The sequence below is a fragment of the Felis catus genome, chromosome B3, assembly GCF_018350175.1.
Source record: "Felis catus isolate Fca126 chromosome B3, F.catus_Fca126_mat1.0, whole genome shotgun sequence".
Lineage (NCBI taxonomy): Eukaryota > Metazoa > Chordata > Mammalia > Carnivora > Felidae > Felis > Felis catus.
In genome coordinates, this window is record NC_058373.1 from 5,175,364 (window position 1) to 5,196,128 (window position 20,765).

The 20,765-nt window shown below is 50.5% G+C and overlaps 1 protein-coding gene across 14 annotated transcripts in view; it reads left to right on the forward strand.

The window, feature by feature from the left end:
- CRTC3 (CREB regulated transcription coactivator 3) overlaps positions 1-20,765 on the forward strand; it is a 156,198-nt gene that overhangs the window by 49,345 nt on the left and 86,088 nt on the right. For all 14 annotated transcript variants that reach the window (XM_023254890.2, XR_006598817.1, XR_006598819.1 and 11 more), the window contains exons 3-6: positions 7,093-7,212; positions 14,866-14,927; positions 16,545-16,607; positions 18,684-18,784. In XM_023254890.2, the coding sequence (XP_023110658.2) occupies positions 7,093-7,212; positions 14,866-14,927; positions 16,545-16,607; positions 18,684-18,784 (346 nt within the window). The remainder of the gene's footprint in view (positions 1-7,092; positions 7,213-14,865; positions 14,928-16,544; positions 16,608-18,683; positions 18,785-20,765) is intronic.

Sequence of the window (20,765 nt, forward strand, 5' to 3'; positions counted from 1 at the left end):
TGCCCCAAGCGTGCTGGTCCCATGAGCCAGGTGTGTGTGTTCTTTATGCTGCAAGATGGTCAGATATCTTAGCAGTGTTGTCATTCTTAGCTCTTCAGTAGATTTACAAGAACATAATTTTGTCTGGAAAATCTCTCAACAAAATCTTTTTTACTTTTGGGGCACCGGGGTGGCAGTCGGTTAAGCGTCTGACTCTTGATTTCGGCTCAAGTCATGATCTCATGGTTCGTGGGGTCGAGCCCCACATCAGGCTTCACTCTTGTCAGCATGGAGCCTGCTTGGGATTCTTTCTCTCTCCCTCTCTCTGCCCCTCCCCTGTTTCTCTCTCGTGCTCTCTCTCAAAATAAACATTTGAAAAAAAATCTTTAACTTCTTTTCTGTAGTATGCCACACTCGCAAACCTGATTTCGCATAGGCTACTTAGCAGAGGAGGCAAAATGGCGAGATGAGGATCAGGATCCTGAGTTCAGGCTTCCAGCTAGTTTGTCACTAGCTGCATCACCTTGAGAAAAATCACTCCTCCTTCTGGATGCTGGTGTCTCCCGTGGAGAAGGAACGTGTGGAGTTGGGGTGCGCTGTGGCCAGCACCCCTTGGTTCTTACCTGTGAAGCTCACCCTAATGAGCTGTCAGCCATACACCCCACCTCCCCTCCTTGGCCTCCTCCCACCCTGTTCCCGAGAGCGGGTGGCCCCACATATCAGGCTCAGGTGTGATGCAAGACCTGAGGGGCCCCCTCGGGCTGCTCCCCTCGAGGGTTCCTGTTTCTGCCACTGAGATGGGTGAGGTTGCCACCGAGTAACCCCTGGTTTAGGCATGCGGACTGTCCTCGTCCTCGTCCGTGTCCGTGTCATCGGAGCTGCCGGCCCGGACGTGTTTCTAGTGTTGACAGTGGTATTCTAGAAAAATCCATGCTGCTCTTGCGGGAGTTTTACCTTTTTTCCCTTCGAGCTGTCGAACCGAAAGCTGTCTTACGTAGCCTTGTTTGTGTGTGAGTACCGATGGTGCAGCCCTTTGTAACGATGCTGAGTTACAGGATCCCGGATCAGGCTTGTCGAAGGAACCACATACGCTTCATCCTGGGACTCTGCATGTTTTAAATACATTTTTTTAAAACGTTTATTTCTGAGAGAGAGACAGAGTGTGAGCAGGGGAGGGTCAGAGAGAGAGGGAGACCCAGAATCCAAAGCAGGCTCCAGGCTCCGAGCTGTCAGCACAGAGCCCGACGCAGGGCTCGAACTCACAGACCGTGAGATCTTGACCTGAGCCGAAGCCACCCAGGTGCCCCTTCAACACATTTTTTTTTAAACGTATTAAAACTTCTGACAATGCAAGAGCATACAAGAACATACTTGCATTTAGAGTCATCCAGCATTTAGAAATTCCTGTTTCACTAGAGAAAATTGGCAAATTGCAATTCTCCTGCTTTTAATAACATTGTGTAGAAATACAGCCGTAAGCTAGGATTGATCTTTGTTGCAAGAAAAAAAGAAAAAAAAGCATGGCTTGGTCTTTCACACATAAAGAATATACTGTAACATATATAGAACGTGTGTGTATATAGAATATAACGTAGGATACTTTTAATAATGATCATCCCCTTGAGGGGACAGTGAACAGCTCTCCAGCTCTCAGACTTGAGCTCAGGTCACGACGAAACAAGGCCTTAGTAGGAATCTGCTTGTGGTTTATTAGTCACGTGGAAAGATCTGGGGTTTGTGATTAACCACAAGCTCCACGCTATGCCAACAATACGGTACATCTGCTAAAAGAGTTAATGCAAATATAGGTCATGCTGATAGGTCAATGGTGCCTACTGACAGGAAGTAATTTTCCTCCTAGGAAAGGTAAGGAAATTCACCCGCAACTGCTCAGCCAGTCATCTCTGGCTGCAGCTTTCAGAGGCGATGTGGGCAGCAGGTGGGCGCCCACACCCACGAAAAGACACCTAAATGAGCTCTTGGTCCCGGGCGGGGCGGGGGGGGGGCGTGCACTGAGCCCGCCGTACTCTCTGCCACTGGCCCTGGATTTCTGCCCAGAAACGCGCAACTCTGCTTCCTCTGGAAGATTCACACGTTCTGTTTCATCTCAGCCAGCCTCGACCCCCCCAGCAGCCATCCTAATACCTGCATCCCTGATCTAATTTGCCATCCACATAGAGATACTTTCACAAGCAATCGGGGAGCCTACAATCCTGCAAAGGGAGGAGGCCTGAGGGCGAGACCCTCTGTAAGTGGACGTCCCGTTCTCAGCAGCACCTTGAACTGCTTGGGGTCTGCCTCCTTCCCCGCACCCCCCCACAAAAAGGCCCAACGACAGAAAGTAGGCAAGAGTCGACTGTAGCTGGTCTCCTTGCCGACTCAGGAGTCACCTTTACCCCCGACCCCCAACGCAAACCCACCTTGTTGCCCTTCGCTGTCAAGGTCTGTGGAACCTTGGAGCTTGGGCTGTGCTCCACCCTCAGTCTGCCTTCTGTCAAATTTGGTGACTTAAGCCCAGAATCCACCTTTCCCCTGCCTTGTGTTGCCGCTCAGTCCTTTCCTCTCACACTCAGCCTCTGCCAGTTAGGTCCCAACGTGGAACCGAATTTGATAGCTGGCCCCTTCGCTGCTAAGGTTCCCGTGTGACCCTCCCGGTGCCGAACCTCATCGTCGGGCCATTGACACCGGCCCCGCTGCATTGTCTCAGGCAGCCACCAAGAACGTGGCCACCCACAGTGTGCCCTTTCCACCTGCTTCCTAGTGCCTAGAAAGGGGTGGGGGGAGCGTGGTAAGGCGTGTGCTGGTGCAGGCCCTGGAGAGGTGACCGGACCCCCCTTCTGTGTGTGTGTGTGTTCCTGAATAAAAACCACCAAGCTGTCCCCAAACAAACAAAAAGGCAAGGAAGCCCAGCTAAATTTTGAATTTTCCCACCACGAATACTTGAAACGTTTTTGGACATCGGCTCAACACCCTCTTGGGTGTTGCCCTGGCCTTGCTGGGGCCCTCAGCACGCACTCGGTCTGCCTGCGGGTAGTGTGGCCCTGGGGCCCCCGCGGCAGGGGGAGGGGCGGTTGAATGCGGAGGCACAGAAGCCTTCTCTCCTTCGTTTAGTGTCTGGGTCCCGTGTCCTGAAACAGGATGGTGTTTGTCAGAGCCCAAACCCGGGTCCATCCTCAAAACAGGTGCCAATTTCCCAGGTTCTTCTGACTTGAAGGAAAATCGGACTCTGCACATCTGGGATTGGGGCAAGCTTTTTTTTTTTTTTTTTTTTTTTTTTTTTTAACTCCTCTTTGTTGCTGGGGGCTCTCCTGGATAACTGAGGCTGAGGGAGCATCCCTGTTTGGGTCATGGGATTCTCAGGGCAGAAGAAAGAGAGTAGGAGAGTTTCTATTTGGACAAATGTGTACCATGTCTGCTCCCGAACCGTGGGCCGGGGCCAGTCACACAGAGCCCTGCCAGCATTCTGTCTGTCCAGCCATTCATCCCAGGCTGTAGCTTTTAGAGGTGACCCGGCATGGGCAGCAGCAGATGGGTGCCTAACAAAGATCTAGGTCCTTTAGGGATACTTTGGGAGGCTCAGAGTAGCGGGAAAGCCCCTACCAATGGTGTTGCCCGTGCGGTCCATAAAAGGACTCTGTGGGGTGGCCTCACCTTTAACAAGATGCTTCCCAACACCCAACCACCTAGACATCCATCCTCCTTCTAATGCCCAGTGTTCTTAGTCTGCTCGGGCTGCCCTAACAGGACACCACAGACTTGGGGGGTGGGGGGGGAGGGCCACTGACACAGCAGAAATCTCTTGTCCCACAGTTCTGGAGGCTGGACGTCCAAGATCGAGATGTGGGCAGGGCGGGTTTCTGGTCAGGCCTCTCTTCCTGCCCTCACACGGCCTTTCCTCTGTGTGTGTGTGTTCCTGTGGTCTCTTCCTCTTAACGGACACCAGTGCTATTAGATGAGAGCCCACCTGTAGGACCTCACTTAACCTGCATTTCCTTCTGGGTCCACATACAGTCCCTCTGGGGGTTAGGGCTTCAACCTGTGCACTGAAGCAGGTGGGGGAGCAGTTCGGCCGGTAAGCCCCAGTGCCCCTGGGATAAGGCAGCTTTCACGTGCATCATCTAATTTCATTTTCTCAGCAAGCCTGTGAGGAAGTTATCAGCAGCATCACGTCCACTTTACAGATAAGAGAGAGGGGATGACTGGCTGTTAAGTAAACGATTCTGGACTGGAACTGTTTCTTTGACTCCAAAGCACATGTTCTTGAATTGCAGCATGGGGTGTGGGCCTCCTCAACATTGGAAGTGAAATACTGTGCACCTGCTGAATTAATAGCTATAAGGGTTACATACACAGAAAATAGGTACAGGAAATAGACCACAAGAATGTATGTGCTGTGTGGGTACAACCCACGTAAAAAAACTATGGATAAAACTTGAAAAGGAACTGAAAGCACGAAGCCCTTGGCCTTCAGGTTCTTTTTTGTGTTGGAGTCGACCTAAGAGATACGTTGTTAAATAACAGACTCTTAGCTCTCAGCAGGCACAAGGCCATAGTGTTTCACAGGCTTCCTCTTCTTGAGTCCTCCCCCCCCCCCCCCCGCCCCCACCGGCTTCCCACACGGAACACCTGCTCAAGCTCATGTCGTGAGCAAGGCAGGTGCCTGTGAGTCCAGAAGGCCGAAAAGCTCAGTGTAGTTTGGAAGAAGACCAGCTGCTATAGGGGCAGGGGGCTTCAGTAGTGTCACGCTGAGCACGAGAAGAAGATATCCAATGTCGGCAGAGACCATCCCCCGCCCCCAAGCTGAGTCTAGGTAGCAATACAGGATTTGGGCCCATGCATTTGGTGACTGCAAAAGAGGCGAGTATGAATAGCAAGTATGTGTGTAATAGGAAGTCTGCCAGACGTTCCAAGAACTCTCTGCATTTTTGGAACCCCTTCCAGAGGCCCTCAGCCCCACCTCTGTAGGCCGGTCTCTGTACTCCGAGACTCCTAGATGAAAGTGTGTTTCCAAGGACATGTAACACCACTCAGGTGAATATTGGTCCTATTACCAGAGAATCCTCCCTTTTACCCTGGAACAAAGTCATCTGTCCCTCGTGTTCCTGTGTAAACAGGTTTTGAAAACCGTGTGATGTGGGTGTGCGTCCTCTTGATTAACAAGGTATTTCAATTTGTCACTCCCTGGAAGATTATGCTGTGTTGTCTGAGATCAGCACCCAGCTTACCCATCACAATGGCTGTTTTTCATGCCCTCAGAAGTTGTTCCTCACAAAGATCTCTTTGTTTTAGGAGATGACAGATTTGGGTTGAAAAAGAGATTAGACGGGACACCTGGGTGGCTCAGTCGGTTGAACGGCTGACTTCGGCTCAGGTCATGATCTCGCGGTTTGTGGGTTCGAGCCCCGTGTCGGGCTCTGTGCTGACAGCTCGGAGCCTGGAGCCTGCTTCGGATTCTGTGTCTCCCTCTCTCTCTCTGCACCCTTGTGCTCTCTCTCTCTCTCTCAAAAATAGAGAGAGAGATTAGAACTCTTAGACTCAATTAATTTAGACATTGTATCAGCCTGCTCTGGAGAAATAAGAGGCTTTCCCAAGTCCAGTGTGAGAAAATCCATGTTTCGCAAAGAAAAAGTAACCACCAATTCTCAGCTAAAAGAAACAGCTCCCCTATAAAAACATCCTCTGTTATAGGATTCCTTTCAGAGCAAGCTATTTATACATGATTCAGTTTAGATAAAAGACAACCTGCTTTCGTATATTTCACAAACATCCATCCCTTGTGTAACGTTATATATACACTACGCGCACGTCATATATGTGATACAGTGGTCCAGCCTAGCGTTTGGCCTTTGACAACCAAAAAGATTGCCTTTTATGATGCCAGTCTCAAAAATGTTAAGAATGTACCCCCACGGCACCTGGGTGGTTCACTTGGTTAAGTGTCCGACTCTTGATTTCAGCTCAGGTCGTGATCTCTCATGGTTCATGAGTTTGAGCCCTGCGTCGAGCTCTGTGCTAACAGTGTGGAGCTTGCTTGGGATTCTCTCTCTCTCTCTCTCTCTCTCTCTCTCTCTGTACCTCTCCTGCTTGTCTGTCTCTCTCAAAATAAATAAACTTAAGAAGAATGTACCCAAGCCTCCCTTAAGAAAGGATTTCGGATTTATTGACCACGGGTTTATCTTGAATCTGTTTATATTTTCATTTGTGCCATTTTTGGGAATAATGAGTTGCGCATTTTCAACTTGTGTTGAGGTAGTATTCTTTTCTCTTTCCTTAACTGAGGGGTTACAGACTCAAACGTCTAACGTAGTAAGTCAGTCGGTGGTCTGGTGTAAGCATTAAAAGCACAAGAACGGGTGTCCTGCCTACAGTGAGCAGCCACTCTCGATTTCAGTCCATTGTACCACATGGGAACATGGGACTGGCGTGGCCTGGGTGTTCAGATTTTTCCCTAGAAGCCTCAGACCTGAATTTTTAAACATTGTCAATTCAATTGGAAATGTAAAGACCCTGTGCAAAACAAATAACCCACAGTCTGTAGGTATTCCGGTTTATTTCTGGATACTGTATATCTGTATTTCTGGATACTATGTATATATATTTCTGGATGCTGTATTTGTATTTCTGGATACTGTGTGTGTGTGTGTGTGTGTGTGTGTGTGTACACATTTCTGGATACTGTATCTGTATTTCTGGATACTGTGTTGTGTGTGTGTGTGTGTGTGTGTGTACACACATTTCTGGATACTGTATCTGTATTTCTAGATACTATAGGTATCCAGCTTACCTCTGTCTGAAATAGACCTCTTGCGTTTCAAGCATACTTCTGAGTGTCTGGGGTGTGATGTATGAACCTGTGGTCCTGCCTCGTAACTGTGACAGCTTTTAATATATCATCGATTTGGCCTCTATCTTAACACACTAAAGACCGTTTTCAGTTATTCTGCACCCCTACAGAAACAGCCCCACGTGCTCCGTGACTGTGTTTACCTTGACTCGAGGCACAGTCATAAACACTCGTAAAACTCCGAATCTGCATTTCATCTGCCACCGCTGCCGAGGGTGAGTGTGGCGATTTCATGGTCACAGGCCGACTCCTCTCCCTTCTTTCCGCAGCCGTCCCTGCACCAGGCTGATAGCGCCCGGGGGACCCGCCACCATGGGCTGGTGGAGAGGCCGGCCAGGACCCGCTTCCACGCGCTCCACCGACGGTCTGGGGACAAGCCGGGACGACAAATATCCTTTCTCGTTGTCTGAGGGCAGTATGACTTCTGAAATGTTTGAAAGGTTTTCAAGGTTTCTCTTCCCTCCAGTTCCCCTTTGGCCTCCAAGCCTTCGTTTTTTATCTGATGAAGGGAGGCAATAAAAACAAACGAGTTGGAAACTAGAAACATCTCTGCAGCTGAAAATTGGAAAGATCATCGCGGGTGTTTACTTGATGAAAACGGTGATAAACCGGAGTCGGGTGACGTAACTGGACATAAGCAGAACCTGTAACCCGGCCCTGTCGCAAGGCCGCCTCAGGATTTTCTTCCGAGGTCAGCCAAGGCACAGTTAAACCTGACTTTGAACCAGGTTAGAGAGACCTGGTCTATCTAGCTAAAACAGACATGTGGGAATCTGGCTGATTTTACTTCTGCTGACCTGGGGACCCTGCTGTGAGAACTTACAGAAGAAGGTTCATACGATCTCCTATTTATGCAGTTCCGAGCTCAGTAAATGACGCCTTACGGTATAAAGTTAGGAAAATTCTTATGCAGCACTTACGCCAAGACCTATGCTGTTAAGTAGGAATGAAGAAGAGGAGATTTCAAAGTCCCCTGATAGCTTTGTGTTTCAGGGGCCGGGGCTTAGGCAGTGGGCGGGGTGGTCACCGCCGGGCCACCGGCGTTGTGCTCAGGGCTTCGAGGACACAGTTTTGTGGGAGAGGACGTGGAAGCAGCGTGCCGGGAGGCCCTGTGCCCTCCCTACGCTCCCCCCTCTGGGGTGGAGGAAGGCACAGGAAGGCGGGGTGCGTGTCACTGCACAGCTGGTTCCTGGCAGTGATGGCAGAGCTGGCTTCTCGAGAAACCAGGAAGTGGGGGGAGGGCACGCGTGTTTGCTGAGCACCTACCCATGCCAGGCACTGCGCCGGGCCATTTCTGTGTCATTCCGTCCTCAAAACTCACTGAGTAGTTCATGCGTTTTAACCCGCATTTTCCAAGGAGGAAGCTGAGCGTCGAAGTCACTTGTCCCAGATTCCCGCTGTCGAGGTCGGATTCAGCCCGGGTCAAGCGGACTCCGGGCCTGGGCCTCTCCCCTGCCTCCAGCACTCGGTGGGTCGGCCCCCGGACCCCCTCCTGCCGTCAAGAGAGGCCCTGTAGGGGGGGTTGTAGGACACACACAGGGGACACGCTTCTCCTGCCCCCGGGTTTCCTCCAGCTTCCTATTTGGAGGCAGGGATAGCGACCCCAGGGAACGTTCCCGTGTCCCCTCTCTTCTGCCCCCAAGGGACACACCGCGGACACAGGGTCCACAACAGACCCTGACTTCTAGTTTTATGTATTATGTGACTGCTGTCAGGGAGGGTGACGGTGACAGCCGATTCTGCGGGTTCCCTTCTGGAACACGTAATAACCCTTACGCAGAACGCAAAAGGGAGAGGAGAATCCAGACGAGTCTTCGGCTCGTGCTCACGTGTGGGAGGAGCATGTACACCAAACCCTCATCGAGACTGCTGAGAATTTTCAAGCAAAAGACTTCTGAGTGTTTCTTTGCTTGATTTAACAATATGTCTTTTTCCAAAGTCTTGATTCTCTTTTTCTCCTGTAGGTGTTCTCTGTAAATAGTATAATACATACGTGACATATTCATAGCCGTATATATAAATACCTGTATGCTCGCAACTATCTCAGAGCCTTTTTACAGCAAGTATGGTCTAAGTATATACACATGCTCACAGCTCTTTTAACCAAGGGAATAACTTAGAAGAGGAGGGGATTGAAGGAAAGCGACAGAGGACAATGTTCATTCACTTAAAAACAATGAGGGGCTCCTGGGTGGCTCAGTTAAGCGTCCGACTTCGGCTCAGGTCATGATCTCACAGTTCGTGAGTTTGAGCCCCGCATCGGGCTCTGTGCTGACAGCTCGGAGCCTGGAGCCTGCTTTGGTTTCTGTATCTCTGTCTCTCTCTGCCCCTCCCCTTCTCTCTCTCTCTCTCTCTCTCAGAAAAGTAATAAACATTAAAAAAAATTATTTACTAGTGTCAGGCCCTGCTGGGACACTGCAGGCATAATGGTGAACATAATTTGGTCCCTGTCCTCATGTTGCTTAAAGTGGTCACAGTGCAGTGTGGTGAGGTATCGTCGAGGCAGCTCATAGGAGGGGCAGCCAGGACCAGTGATGGGAGGCTGGAAAAGGCATCCTTGCGGTACATCTGAGGCTTGCAGGATGAGCCACCAGTAAGGGGATGACGTATTTGTGTACTCAGCAGAGATCTGCAGAGTCCCTTTTCTGTACAAGTACTGTCCACGCGCAGGGGACTGGGTGGTGGAACAAGGCGTGTCCCCGCGTTGGTGAGGTTTTGGTCTGGGGGAGGTGGTGGACAGCAAACAGGTAAAGAAATGATTAAGGAAGATAATGGCAGAAGGTGGTAGGTGATGCAGAGAGAGGGAGGCAGCTGGAGAGGGAATGTTCCAGGAAGACGGTGTATCTTGTGCAGAGTCACAGAAGGGGAGACCACACCATGTGTTCAGGGGACTCGGTCTCCTCCCAGGTGATTTACCACGGGGTGTCACTTGACCCCATCTGTGGGTCCCCTTGTGAAAACAGCAGCAAATACAGGTCACCTTCAGAGGGGAAGGGAAGCAAAAACTAAATTAGCGCACAGATAGATTAAAGTTCATCACACAGTACATGTCTGATCCACAGGTCGTGAGCCCCCTCTCTCTGTTCTCTTCTTAAGCGCAACCTAACTGGGGTCTGGGGACTGGGCATCTGCGGATACAAAAAAATTGTTGAGCTCAGGCCGGTCCGTTAATGGACAGCGTGTCTCTTCTGCGGAACCAAGGGGCCGTGAGCTCCTAGTGAAGTATAAGAGAGGGATAATTACATGTCGAAGGTACTGACATAAATCAGAAGAACTTGGGAGAAAGATTTCATCTTTCCTTTCGTGGCCACATTCAGTTGATTTTGAAATAATTTGCTTAAAACAGTGGCCTTTCACACAGGGTCTTCTGTTACCTCCTTAATGTCTGTCTCCCACTTCTGTCATTTGAAAGTGTTCACACCGGTTTGAACCTTTGTTAGGACAAAAAGAAAAGGAAAAAAACGTATCCAGAATTCTCTTCCTGCAGCTGTTTCTTGGCTTGGAAGTTACTTCAGCGCGGCAGACTGGCCTAGACAGGGGTTCGGTCCTATGATACAGGGATCTCACATGAAACGGACATTGTTTAACGAATATTCTGGCTTCTTCCCCGAGTGGGTAGCAAGCAGGGTACCGGCCTGGGGACATTCCTCGTGCAGTGGGCAGCTGCGGCCTCAGAGAGGGCTAGTGCCCTGGGCTTTGCTGCTGCCACAGGCAGCCACCACCAGCAAAGACCAGGGCGCTGTCCAGCTGGGCTCCGGCCTGGGGCCACACTCAGAAGGCGGGGGTGGGGGGTCACCGCCTGGTCCCTGGCTGGGGCCTGGGCTTGCAAACTCAGCTTAGAGGCTCTTCTACGTGTCCGCAGCCACTGGTTTCTGCAGCAGCCCTCTTCCCTCCTTCAGGGCAGCGGACATGGGTCCCACTTGCCGTCTGGTCACGTTTCTGAACAACTAACGTGAATTTGCGGCACATATGATATTATCTTAGACCTGTGGGTAACACATCGAGAACGCAGGGGACATGCTGGAGAATCATGGTAAACGCCTTCCTCTAAAGGTGCTTTTAGAAAGAGAGAAAAATAAGTGTGTGGAAAATTTCTGATTTATGTTCCCAACAAGGCGCAGGAGTGCATCGCATCTGGGAAACTAGCGTGAGTGGTCACAAAGGGATGCCTTAAGACCTGCCAAAGTTAGGAATGGCTTTCCTCTTTGGAACAGGCCTTGCTTTGAGTCTGTTCGTACAACGAGATGAAAGTTTTAGGACATTGGTGTATAGAACACGGTTTCTTTGACATACTCGGCCTGTTACATTTGAGGAAACGCTACTCCGCTCCCCCCCCCCCCCGCCCCCCGCCGGCCCCCAGGGCTCTAAGAAGGCTTGCAGCTAAAAAACTTTTTCTCTTCACCCGGGACTAACAAAATGCATTTGATCTGATCACAAAACCCAACTTTTACCTAATACCCACTAGCGATTTCCATCTTAAAGGACAAGGAACGGGCTGATGTTTAGAGCTTCTCAGGAGAAAATGTTCAGACTTCAAAATTCCACATGCGACCTGTCTGTCGCTCGCGTGCCAAGGCGAGCAGAAAGATGTTCCCACGCACGCAAGGACTCAGAAGGATCCCACTCAGATTCTCTCCGTGACGTTGGACTCCAAGATGTTTTCTAGCAGGACGTAGTTGGAGGCAAAACAGGACAAGAGGAAGTAACATGATGGCGAAGACGTGGTTGAGAAATTAGGAAGGAACCAGACTGGGACCGGCTCTGTGTGTTCGGTCTGACCCTGGGAGTCGTCTTGCGGGCGGGTTCCAGGGAAGCAGACTCAGAGTCCACTCGCCCGGCCGGCTGCATGGGAGGTCCTGGGCCTGCCCCACAAACCGCCCCCTGGTAGAACCCTGAGCTCCAGAGGCTCGGAGACAAGATGGCCAGCCTCCAGGCTGCCTCTAGAAGGCTCTTCCTGAGCCCTGCCCCAGGTGCGCTTACCACATGGGAACGGGAAGCCGAAAGGAGAAGCCGGGCTGTGCTCTCCAGCCACCAGGCCAGCAGCACAGCAGAGACAGGGTGGACGCCCGTCTGGAGCTTCTGTGGCTCAGTGACCCCACCCATGGGTAGATGGGCCACCAGATGTCCTGTCTTATCAGCAGAAGAGCTACTCCCCTTCCTTTGGGGAAGAGTGAGTAAGAAGCTTCCCTGTGACACTGCCCACGTGGAGGAGGAGGAGGGGAGGCCTTTGGTCAGCGGACTGAGGCAGGGACACGAGGAGCTTCCTCTCCAGATCCACAGGCATGTGGGGAGCACGTCAGTGGGTTAAACACGGTGGATGGGCGAGAAAAGGAGCAGACGCGAGGGAGGAGCGGGAGTTACTGTCCAGGTGGAGTTTGGACGTACTTTTGGTGGCAAAGCCGAGCAGGCGGTGGGAAACTGGGGCTTGGCACGAACTGTCGGCGGCGGGTTTGGGGGTCCCTGGACTACAGGTGCCCAATGCCGGTTGGAGTCAGAGGCCGGGGCAGGACTGACGACCCCCCCCCCCCCGCCCCGCCCCCGGTGAGCTTGGGTGGGCTGGCTCTGTGTCCTCGGGCACTCCTCCCCGAGTGTCTCCAGCCTCCCACGCTGCCCCCACGGCGTGATGCCCAGCAATTCCGAGGCCCTTGTCCCCGTCCTGTCCCTTTGTGAGCAACATGGGCTGAGAGGCTGTGAGGCCATGGGGCTCAGGGAGCATCAGGATTGGAGGAGGAGGAGGAGGAGGAGGAGGAGGAGGAGGAGGAGGAGGAGGCAGCAAAGGACCTGAAAAGGAGTGCGTGGGGCGGGTGTGCCAATAAAAAGGGGCACACTCATGTGGGGACCTTTTAACCTAGGCTAACCGGGGGTGATGGCCGAGGAGCTGGTCTGGCTCGTTAAAAACCCTGCTGCCGGCTGCTTCTCCGTTGGCAGCCGGTAGGCGCCACGGTCGTTTGTTGAATTAATGGTAAATTCAAGTTGACGAATAAGGGTATTTCCCCATCTTTAGGTTGTCCTGTAGGACATGTCGGTGTTGTGGACTAGTCAAAGCCACCTGAATGAAAGCTCCTGAAATCTTAAGAAGACTTTTCTGGGCTTGCCTTCGGTTGACTGCAGCTTCGTGAGCCAGTGGCCTTAGCGTTTCTCCTGATGCCCAGCAGCTCTTGCGTTTTTAAATGGCCAATAAATGACATGTGCCAGGGAGAATTAAGAATGCTCAGCGGTCACATCGTTTGAGTTTTGCTGGCCCGGCCTCATCGCATCAAGAACCCCAGCCGGGCCCGGTGGTGGTGTGCCTGGGCCCCGGCCCCTTGGGAGGCCGAGGAGGGCACGTCCGGAGCCCAGGGCGGCCGACCGGTGGGGCGTCCACGCGGACTTCCGCATCAGGGCGGCGTGGAGCTGGTGGGTGGGGGGATCTCGCCTGTCAGCAGCCGCCGCACCCCGGCCTGGGTGATGCAGTGGGAACTCCTGAAAGTTAATTTCAGGAAACCACTACACGTCCATGCTGTTAACATGCATCAGAAAGGTTAACATGCTGCCTCGAACCTCACCATTGAGGTAATGGGCGCTTGGTCATTTTGTTACTCTTAAGGCTCCACGTGCTAAGTTGTGTTAGCGGCACTGCCTCGGGGACTTAGGACGGCAGGGTACTGAGAGAAACGGGAACCTTCTGCTTCCTGACGTTCCGCTTCTCCCCACGGAGATCCATTGGACTCTGCAGGAAGTGGAAAGACAGATGCCCGCAGGTGGGGAGACTCGGTGCCTCCTGGCCGATGGCTCGGTCCACCAAGGCTCTGGTGGTTTTCATCGGTCAGGGGGCCTGCCTCCTTCGTGTTCGCCTCCTGTGGCGTATTCGAGCCTGCACTTCACAGGCACGAAGCCCCATCGTTGAGGAAGTGTCTCCCTTTTGAAAATCATCTCTTACCGTGTGGACTTAGGTTCAGATTAAGAAATAAGCTAGCTGCAGATGACAAAACAAATACAGAGAGTGGACCTCGTGATCATAACGCCCTCCCGGCCACAGGGGCCTTTCACACCCAGTCGTTTATCGGGGACGCCCAGGCCAGGCCTGCGTGACGGGGGCCCCCTCCCCTTCCTCCTGAGCCCACGCACGTGGTGGCTGCTGTATAGAATCATTACAGTTTGTAGCAGGAGGTTATTATGATTAAAGATGTTTTGAAGAGACTGTTCTATGGGTGTAAATGAACTAAACTAACTAAATGCCTCTACTGCCCTCGGCGTGGATATTGTCGCATCACATCTGTTTCTCTTTGCGTCTGGAATATGTCCCAGGGCACCATCCCTGGAAGAGTACAGAATTTAGAAAACGGAGCCCCCGACAGCCCAAGGAACTTACCATTTCTCCACAAATCTAGTGCAGCTCTCTTCTGGTTGTAAGTAACAGGAACCCTCAGCTTGAAAAAAGGAAACTTACTGACTTATGTCCCTGGAAACCCAAGGGCACTATCCAGGGGTGCGCACAACAGCCCTGAGACTGTATCCGCTACGTGTCCCCTGGTGGGTAGGGGGATCACACCTGTCAGTCTGTGTTGACTTCCTGGGTGGATGGGCTTTGTCTCCTTGCAGACTGATGCGGCTCTTGGGCTCATCACCCCAACTGAGGGCACCCTTTTTTTCTCCTCCGAGGCACTCTCTGGCTTTGTTTGTGTCAGGAGCCCATCCCTGACCAATCACTGTGGCCGGGGGTATAAGGTACCTTGACTGGAAATACTGAGCCTTGGGACAGAGGGGCTTCCAAAGAATGGCAGCCTTACCAGGTTTGGGGTGAAGGGTGGAGGCAGTTCTTGAAAACAAAAGACGCTATGCCAGCCAAAAAAAAAAAAAAAAAAAGACAGACCCCACACTTGAATCACACAGAGACAGAACTTTCCAGAGGCAGTTGTGGAGGGAAGGCCTGGAGGAAGAGCGATCGGTGTAGAGAAACAGATAAGAACCAGAAACCCTGTTGTCTGACTCGCCATGATTCTGGCGTCTTCGTTCTGCTTCGACTTTCCATTAATTTTATTTTCCTTTATTAAAAATTCCACTTTGATGGTAGTACTTTCGGAGCCAGTTACTCCTCACAGCCTCTGGATGAGAGTTGGCCAAGGTAAGCAAGCCGTATTTAAAAAATGTCTTTACTGTTTATTTATTTTTGAGAGAGAGAGACAGAGAGCAAGCCGGGGAGGGGCAGAGAGAGAGGGAGACACAGAATCCGAAACAGGCTCCAGGCTCTGAGCCATCAGCACGGAGCCAGACACTGGGCTCGAACCCACGAACCGTGAGATCATGACCTGAGCCGAAGTTGGACGCTTAACTTACTGAGCCACCCAGATGCCCCAGCAAGCCGTATTTTAAAAAGATATGATGGGCACGTGTTTGTCGATGGCTCCACTTAATTTTATCCACCTTGAATGTTGTTGTAGAGATTTCTAGTATAAATCATGGAATTTTGTTTTCTCTTACAAAACTTAGGTCCTCCACGAACAATCATAGGCTTATATGGAAGTCTAAGATGAAAAGTAATTTAAAATAAACCTAGATCTTCATATTTAAAATCAAACAAACGCATTTGGAACACATCTACCAATGGAATGCTCTGATTTGGTATTCTTCTATTGAAGACATGGAAAAATAGGAAAAGTAAACACCTTTGCTTGGGGTGACCTCGTAAGCCATTGGAAGGAAGGAAAGATTTAAGAAGCTTCTAAAACTGTAATTTACACAGTGGATTTGATTTAGACTCTCTATTTTCATATACAGAGGGCATATACAAAACAAAATTGAGTATTTTCGAGTATAGCAGGCGACAGAATATAAAACCAACTGAAAAGATTGGCGTATCCACTGTGTATGAGATATCATTTTCAGGTCACCAGGTCAGATTTAGGAGACACTTGAAGTGTACATATCAAAAAAAAAAAAAATCAGCTCTCTGTGTTGAGGTCGACTCTCCATCCGCTCTCCGGGTAAATCCCGATTGAGCACTTCACCGTGAATAACATAGTCAGGACCTGGGAACTCCGCTAAAGATGAGTGATGGCGGGCCCCTGCCTCCTTGGGTTGTCACCTGCCCTCAAGAATTCTGGGATGCAAGTCGTGGGATAAATACAATACTGCGTTTTAAATCATAAAAAGGCGTCTCTAAACGATTATTTTGCAAACTTGGATCCAAGAAAAAATGTCTTCAGCTTCCCAGAGCCCTGGGATTAGTTGGATTGACGTTTTCATAAACTGGGCAATTACAACAGTTAACGTGTTCCTCCTCACGGCCGTCTACACGGGAATAGCATTTTTGCATCCAGGACGGCCAGGGCGCCCCCTCTGCAGACATGCGGGATGTGTGCTGGGCAAGACCTCATTTTCCCCAGAGAGGAGTCGGCCATAGAATCTAGAATCGAACTATTTCAAAGGTGCTTATAAATCCCCTTTTTAAAACAAAAGCAAACCTCCTTATGTGCCCAGCCAGCTAACCCTGTTCTCGTGGTGGATTTGTGGTAGTTTTTATCACGGAGATCAGGGATCCTAGGAGGTGGAGAGATCACTCAGTCTGACCTCATTTTAACACCGTTGAGCAAAACGACCAAGTCATGGAGCGTTTGAAGTGACTTTCCCTCAGGTTGTGCGGCCAGGTGAGAAGAGCCAGTTCTCAAACTCAGGCCCCAGGCTCCCCTTTGCTCCTGTGGATTGAACATCTTTTCTTTTTCTGTCATTCTGGTTTTTAAAGGCAGCAGCATCCTTGGAAAGAAGAAAAGCACCCTGGGTTCAGGCTGACATCTGCACTTAACAGGTACCTGGGTTCATTGCTAGTAGAAATAAATTTCCGAGACCAATCAATTCGACTGTCCTGCTGCCCTTGATATATTATCCGGTGGCCAGAGGATATTCATATCAGATGTGTTTATATGAAGTATTAAAAAAATGTCAAAGGCCTAAATCTCCCACCATTTATCGAATGTCTGCACAGACAGCACAGGGTACATAGACAGTATGAGAGCCCAAGGTCCAAGGCGGGGCCACGAGATTGGCTCTTACTGTGCGACCTCGAATAAGTTATTTAACTTCTCCGTGCCTCAGCTTACTCACCTGGAAAAGGGAGATAATAATACCTGTATCAAGGGATGGTTGTGGGGATTAAATAAGGTACAAGAAACACGGGGGACATCAGCATTCAGCCAGAGTTGGCTTGGCATCGCGATCGCTTTGGGCTGGACTCCAGCGGTAAGTGCTCTCCGGGGGTCATTTTTTTTTTTTTTCAATCCTGACAGCATCCTTCAAGAATGAATATTATTTTCTGTTTTAAGAGATTAAGTGACTTGTCCAAGGCAGTTTAGCTAATGTGCGGTGGTACTGGGATTAAAAAAAAAAAAAAAAGTTTCCAGTGCAAAATACAAAACATACACCAAAGAGAAAAGAGTGATGGGAAGTCCCTGTGCCCACCCTTCAGCTTCGGCCCTCATCGGCCCGGCTCCTTTCTTCGGAACCCCCTCCTCTCACCCCCGTCCCGCCACCCACTAGACAGAGTATCACACAGGTAAATATCTCTGAGAGGAAAGGTTGGTAAGAACCTCTTTTAAAGAAAACACAACCACAATGTCATTGACAAAATTAACAGTGATTGTAATACCCAGGCTACCTTCACATTTGCCCAGTTGTCTCTCTGCGTTTGACTGATGTTCTCTTGAGCCTCTTTGACTCTGTAAAGGAGCCAGAATCCAAACCGAGGGGTCTCTGACCCCGGGGGGCACGCTCTTCCTGATGCATCATGCAGCCTCCGAATCTCCTGTACCCCCGTCTGAGCACGGCACCGCCACGGTGCCCAGTCAGGCCACGCGGCTTTACTGGCCATGTGAGGCTCTCACCTGGAACAGACCACAAGGAAACATCTTAGGCTAATTGGAGGTCTCTCACAAAAGGCAGGTAGTTTGACGGTTGGATAAGTAAATAATTGTCTCTTAAGAGTTAAGCTTATGCAGCCCCTGGAACCGTCTGGGAGCATTTCAGAAATTCACTCCAGATGGGTGGTTCCCAAACTTTCTGCCTTAGGACTCCTTTACAGTCTCCAAGACGTTAAGGCCCTCAAAGAGTGTTTGCATAAGTGGCTGTGTCTGTTGACATCAGCCTATCGCTACTAGACGTTAAATTGGGAGATTTATAAAAGATACTTGTGCACTTAAAAATAACAAAGTAGCAATCACAAACTCATCACGTGTCTATGTAAAAAGATGCCTTCTTCTAGGAAGCACAGTTACATTTTCTAAACCACCGAAGAGTCCGCTGAGAAGAGTGGCAGTGCTGTGCCTTTTACAAACCTCCCCGAAGATAGAGATAGCGGGTCCTCGGCCTGACCCCACAGCTGCCATGTTCCTGACGAGAGCAAGGGCAGAAGGGCAAAGAACATGTAGTATTATTTTCAAAGTCGTCTTGGCCTTGCATTCTCCCTGGAAGGGCCAGAGGAGCCCTGTGGTAGGTGGCCCTTCACACAGGAGTTATTCTCAGATGGAGAGACTCTGGTGCAGAGAATGCACAGGTCCCAGCGGTCTTCTGAGTTGCAAGGGGGAACAGGAAGCCCCTTAGGAGAGGCGGTGAGTCCAAGGTCTGCGTTGTCGGAGTAGACGATTACGCCATTAGCCTCCAAGCGCAAGACTGTGCAGGCACAGACTGCCATCTTTTTGGGCGTGGGAGATCCTCAGAAGCTGTGGTTTGATGTGAGGGACTTCAGGTAGGTTCCAACTCCTCATCTTAACAGATGATTGTAAATTCCTCATTCCTGCCTTCTCTCCTGTGGGTAATTTTCAGCAAAGAATATTGCCTTCTTACTAAAGACAAATGGATTTTCAGCCAGACTCTCTCCTCCTCCCCTTAGGACCAATTCTGATTCCGCCCTTCACACGAGTGCCCTGAGCGCCAAGCCCCAGGACCCCTATGGAGGAGGGGGCCAGTCGGCCTGGCCTGCCCCATACATGGGTAAGACACAAAGGCCCCTGCTAACAGCCTCTGTGCTTTCTCACTGTTTGGAGTGACACGAGCTCCGGGATTTGGCCTTCATTCACCTTCCTCCAGCACTTGAACCACTCTGATGTGTCTTCCTGTTCCGTCTCTTCCTCTCTCACCTACCCTGGCCTGCCTGGACCAACACCCTTGGCTCTGTCGCCATTTCTGTGGAGCCGTCCTTGATCTTCCTCCCTCCGCCGACCCACAGCTACCCATGTCCTTCCACCCCAAGTTCCTCCCTGCACATGCCTGTCTTGGCACCTGTCACCTGACTGTCTTTCTCACGGGTGTGCCTCTCCCTCTCTGCTCAGTGTGCATTTCCTGAAGTCGGCATTTTAATGGTCTTACCTCCAGCAGGGTGCCCAGCACACGGGAGCCCTCGGTGTTGGAGAACTGTGGAGAAGTTACACAGTGGCTCGCGTGCATGGAGCACTGGGCTAGAACGGACTCTAGGTGCTGACATCCAACCTGCGGGGTTCACTAAGACACTTTCCAAGCCTGCCTTTCCCTCTGCGGTTGATAATCTAGTAGGAAAAATGGTGTTGAATTACCTGTTCGCTGTGCAGATTGGCTCTTGTCCACAAACGGTTAGGACCGCGTGTTTGGTCTTAAAACAGGAGCATAAGTAAATCTTGGTCAAGATAATAGCAGCTTTTCTGGTTTTCTTTATTTTTGAGGCCATTTAAGCCCTAGATAGTCTCCGTTCCTTCCAAGGAGAATGTCCAAGGTCTTACTTCGTTGCACACGGTAGGGATGGGATTAAGTTAGTAATAATTGTTGCTGTATTTGCTCCCTTGGTGCAGTTCAGAGATGGCTGCATTTGCCCAAACGTTCATTTACGTTTCAAGTGTCGGGTGGTTGAGAGGTGGTCTGGGCCACGAGGCTGTGTCTCCACCCATGGGAGTGTGAGCGTCAGGCTGGCGGTATCGTGGGAACTGGACGGGAGTCCGGTGCTCACTGCCGAGGGAAGTGGGGTGCACGGGAGATGCGGTAGTTTGGCCTCAGGAGAGGCATTGATGGGAGCAAAGAGAGGAACCCCAGAAAGGCAGAGGCTGTGATCAGTGGAGGTGCCAGGAAGTACAGCAGGATCCTGGTCTCCCTGAACCGAGAGGGAACCAGATTGATGGATTTTCGCCCCGGAACCGTGAATAACGAGTTGCATTTCTGCCCCTGCCGTTCCTTCATTTGTGTGGTCGTCCTCTCTGCAAAGTTTATGCTTCCGCAGAAAGGGCCAGAATCCTCGAGACAAGAAGGAAATCGTGGGTAATTTTAAGGAAGGAGCCTTTCAGGCCTGGGTGCAGAGAGGAAAGAAAGTAAGTGAAGGAGGCCATTAACTGAGTGAGGTAGCCTGGGGGGGGGGGGGGGAGAGATTGTCCAGGTCGGTCGGAGGGCAGAAAGGCAACAGAATGGAAACATTGATCGTGGTAGACAGACCAAGAAAGAGCAGAATTTCTGGGTTGACCTGAGAATCAAGGTGGTCACTCGTTTGCAAATCAGCAGGTAAGGATTGTTGGGCCCTCGTGGCTGACAGCCAGGGAAGGTGGGCTGACCTCCCAGCTCGAACCTCCGAGCTGTGTGCCTGCTTCTCTGCAGCAGCCTTGCAAGAATAGCATAGCTCAGAAACACATCCAAATAAGGATGTGTTTACATGGGAAAGCCAGCGTGTTTAAAGTATTCTTCAAGTCTCCAAGGATGGGGCTTATTTCTGGAGAATTCTGTTTGTTGGTGGGAGCTATTTTAAATAGTTTCGTGTATTTTCCCCCTGTAATTCATTAAAGTTTTTTTCATTCTCTTTTCCTTTTGGATTTTAAAAATATCAATTAGCTTTGCAAAAAGGTATTTCTTATTATAGGACCAACCAAATAAAGTAAAGGTTTAAAAAGTGATGGGAAACTATAATTGAAGCCCAGGATTTAGGCTCTGCAGCAGACACAGTAATAAGTGCTCTTTCCCT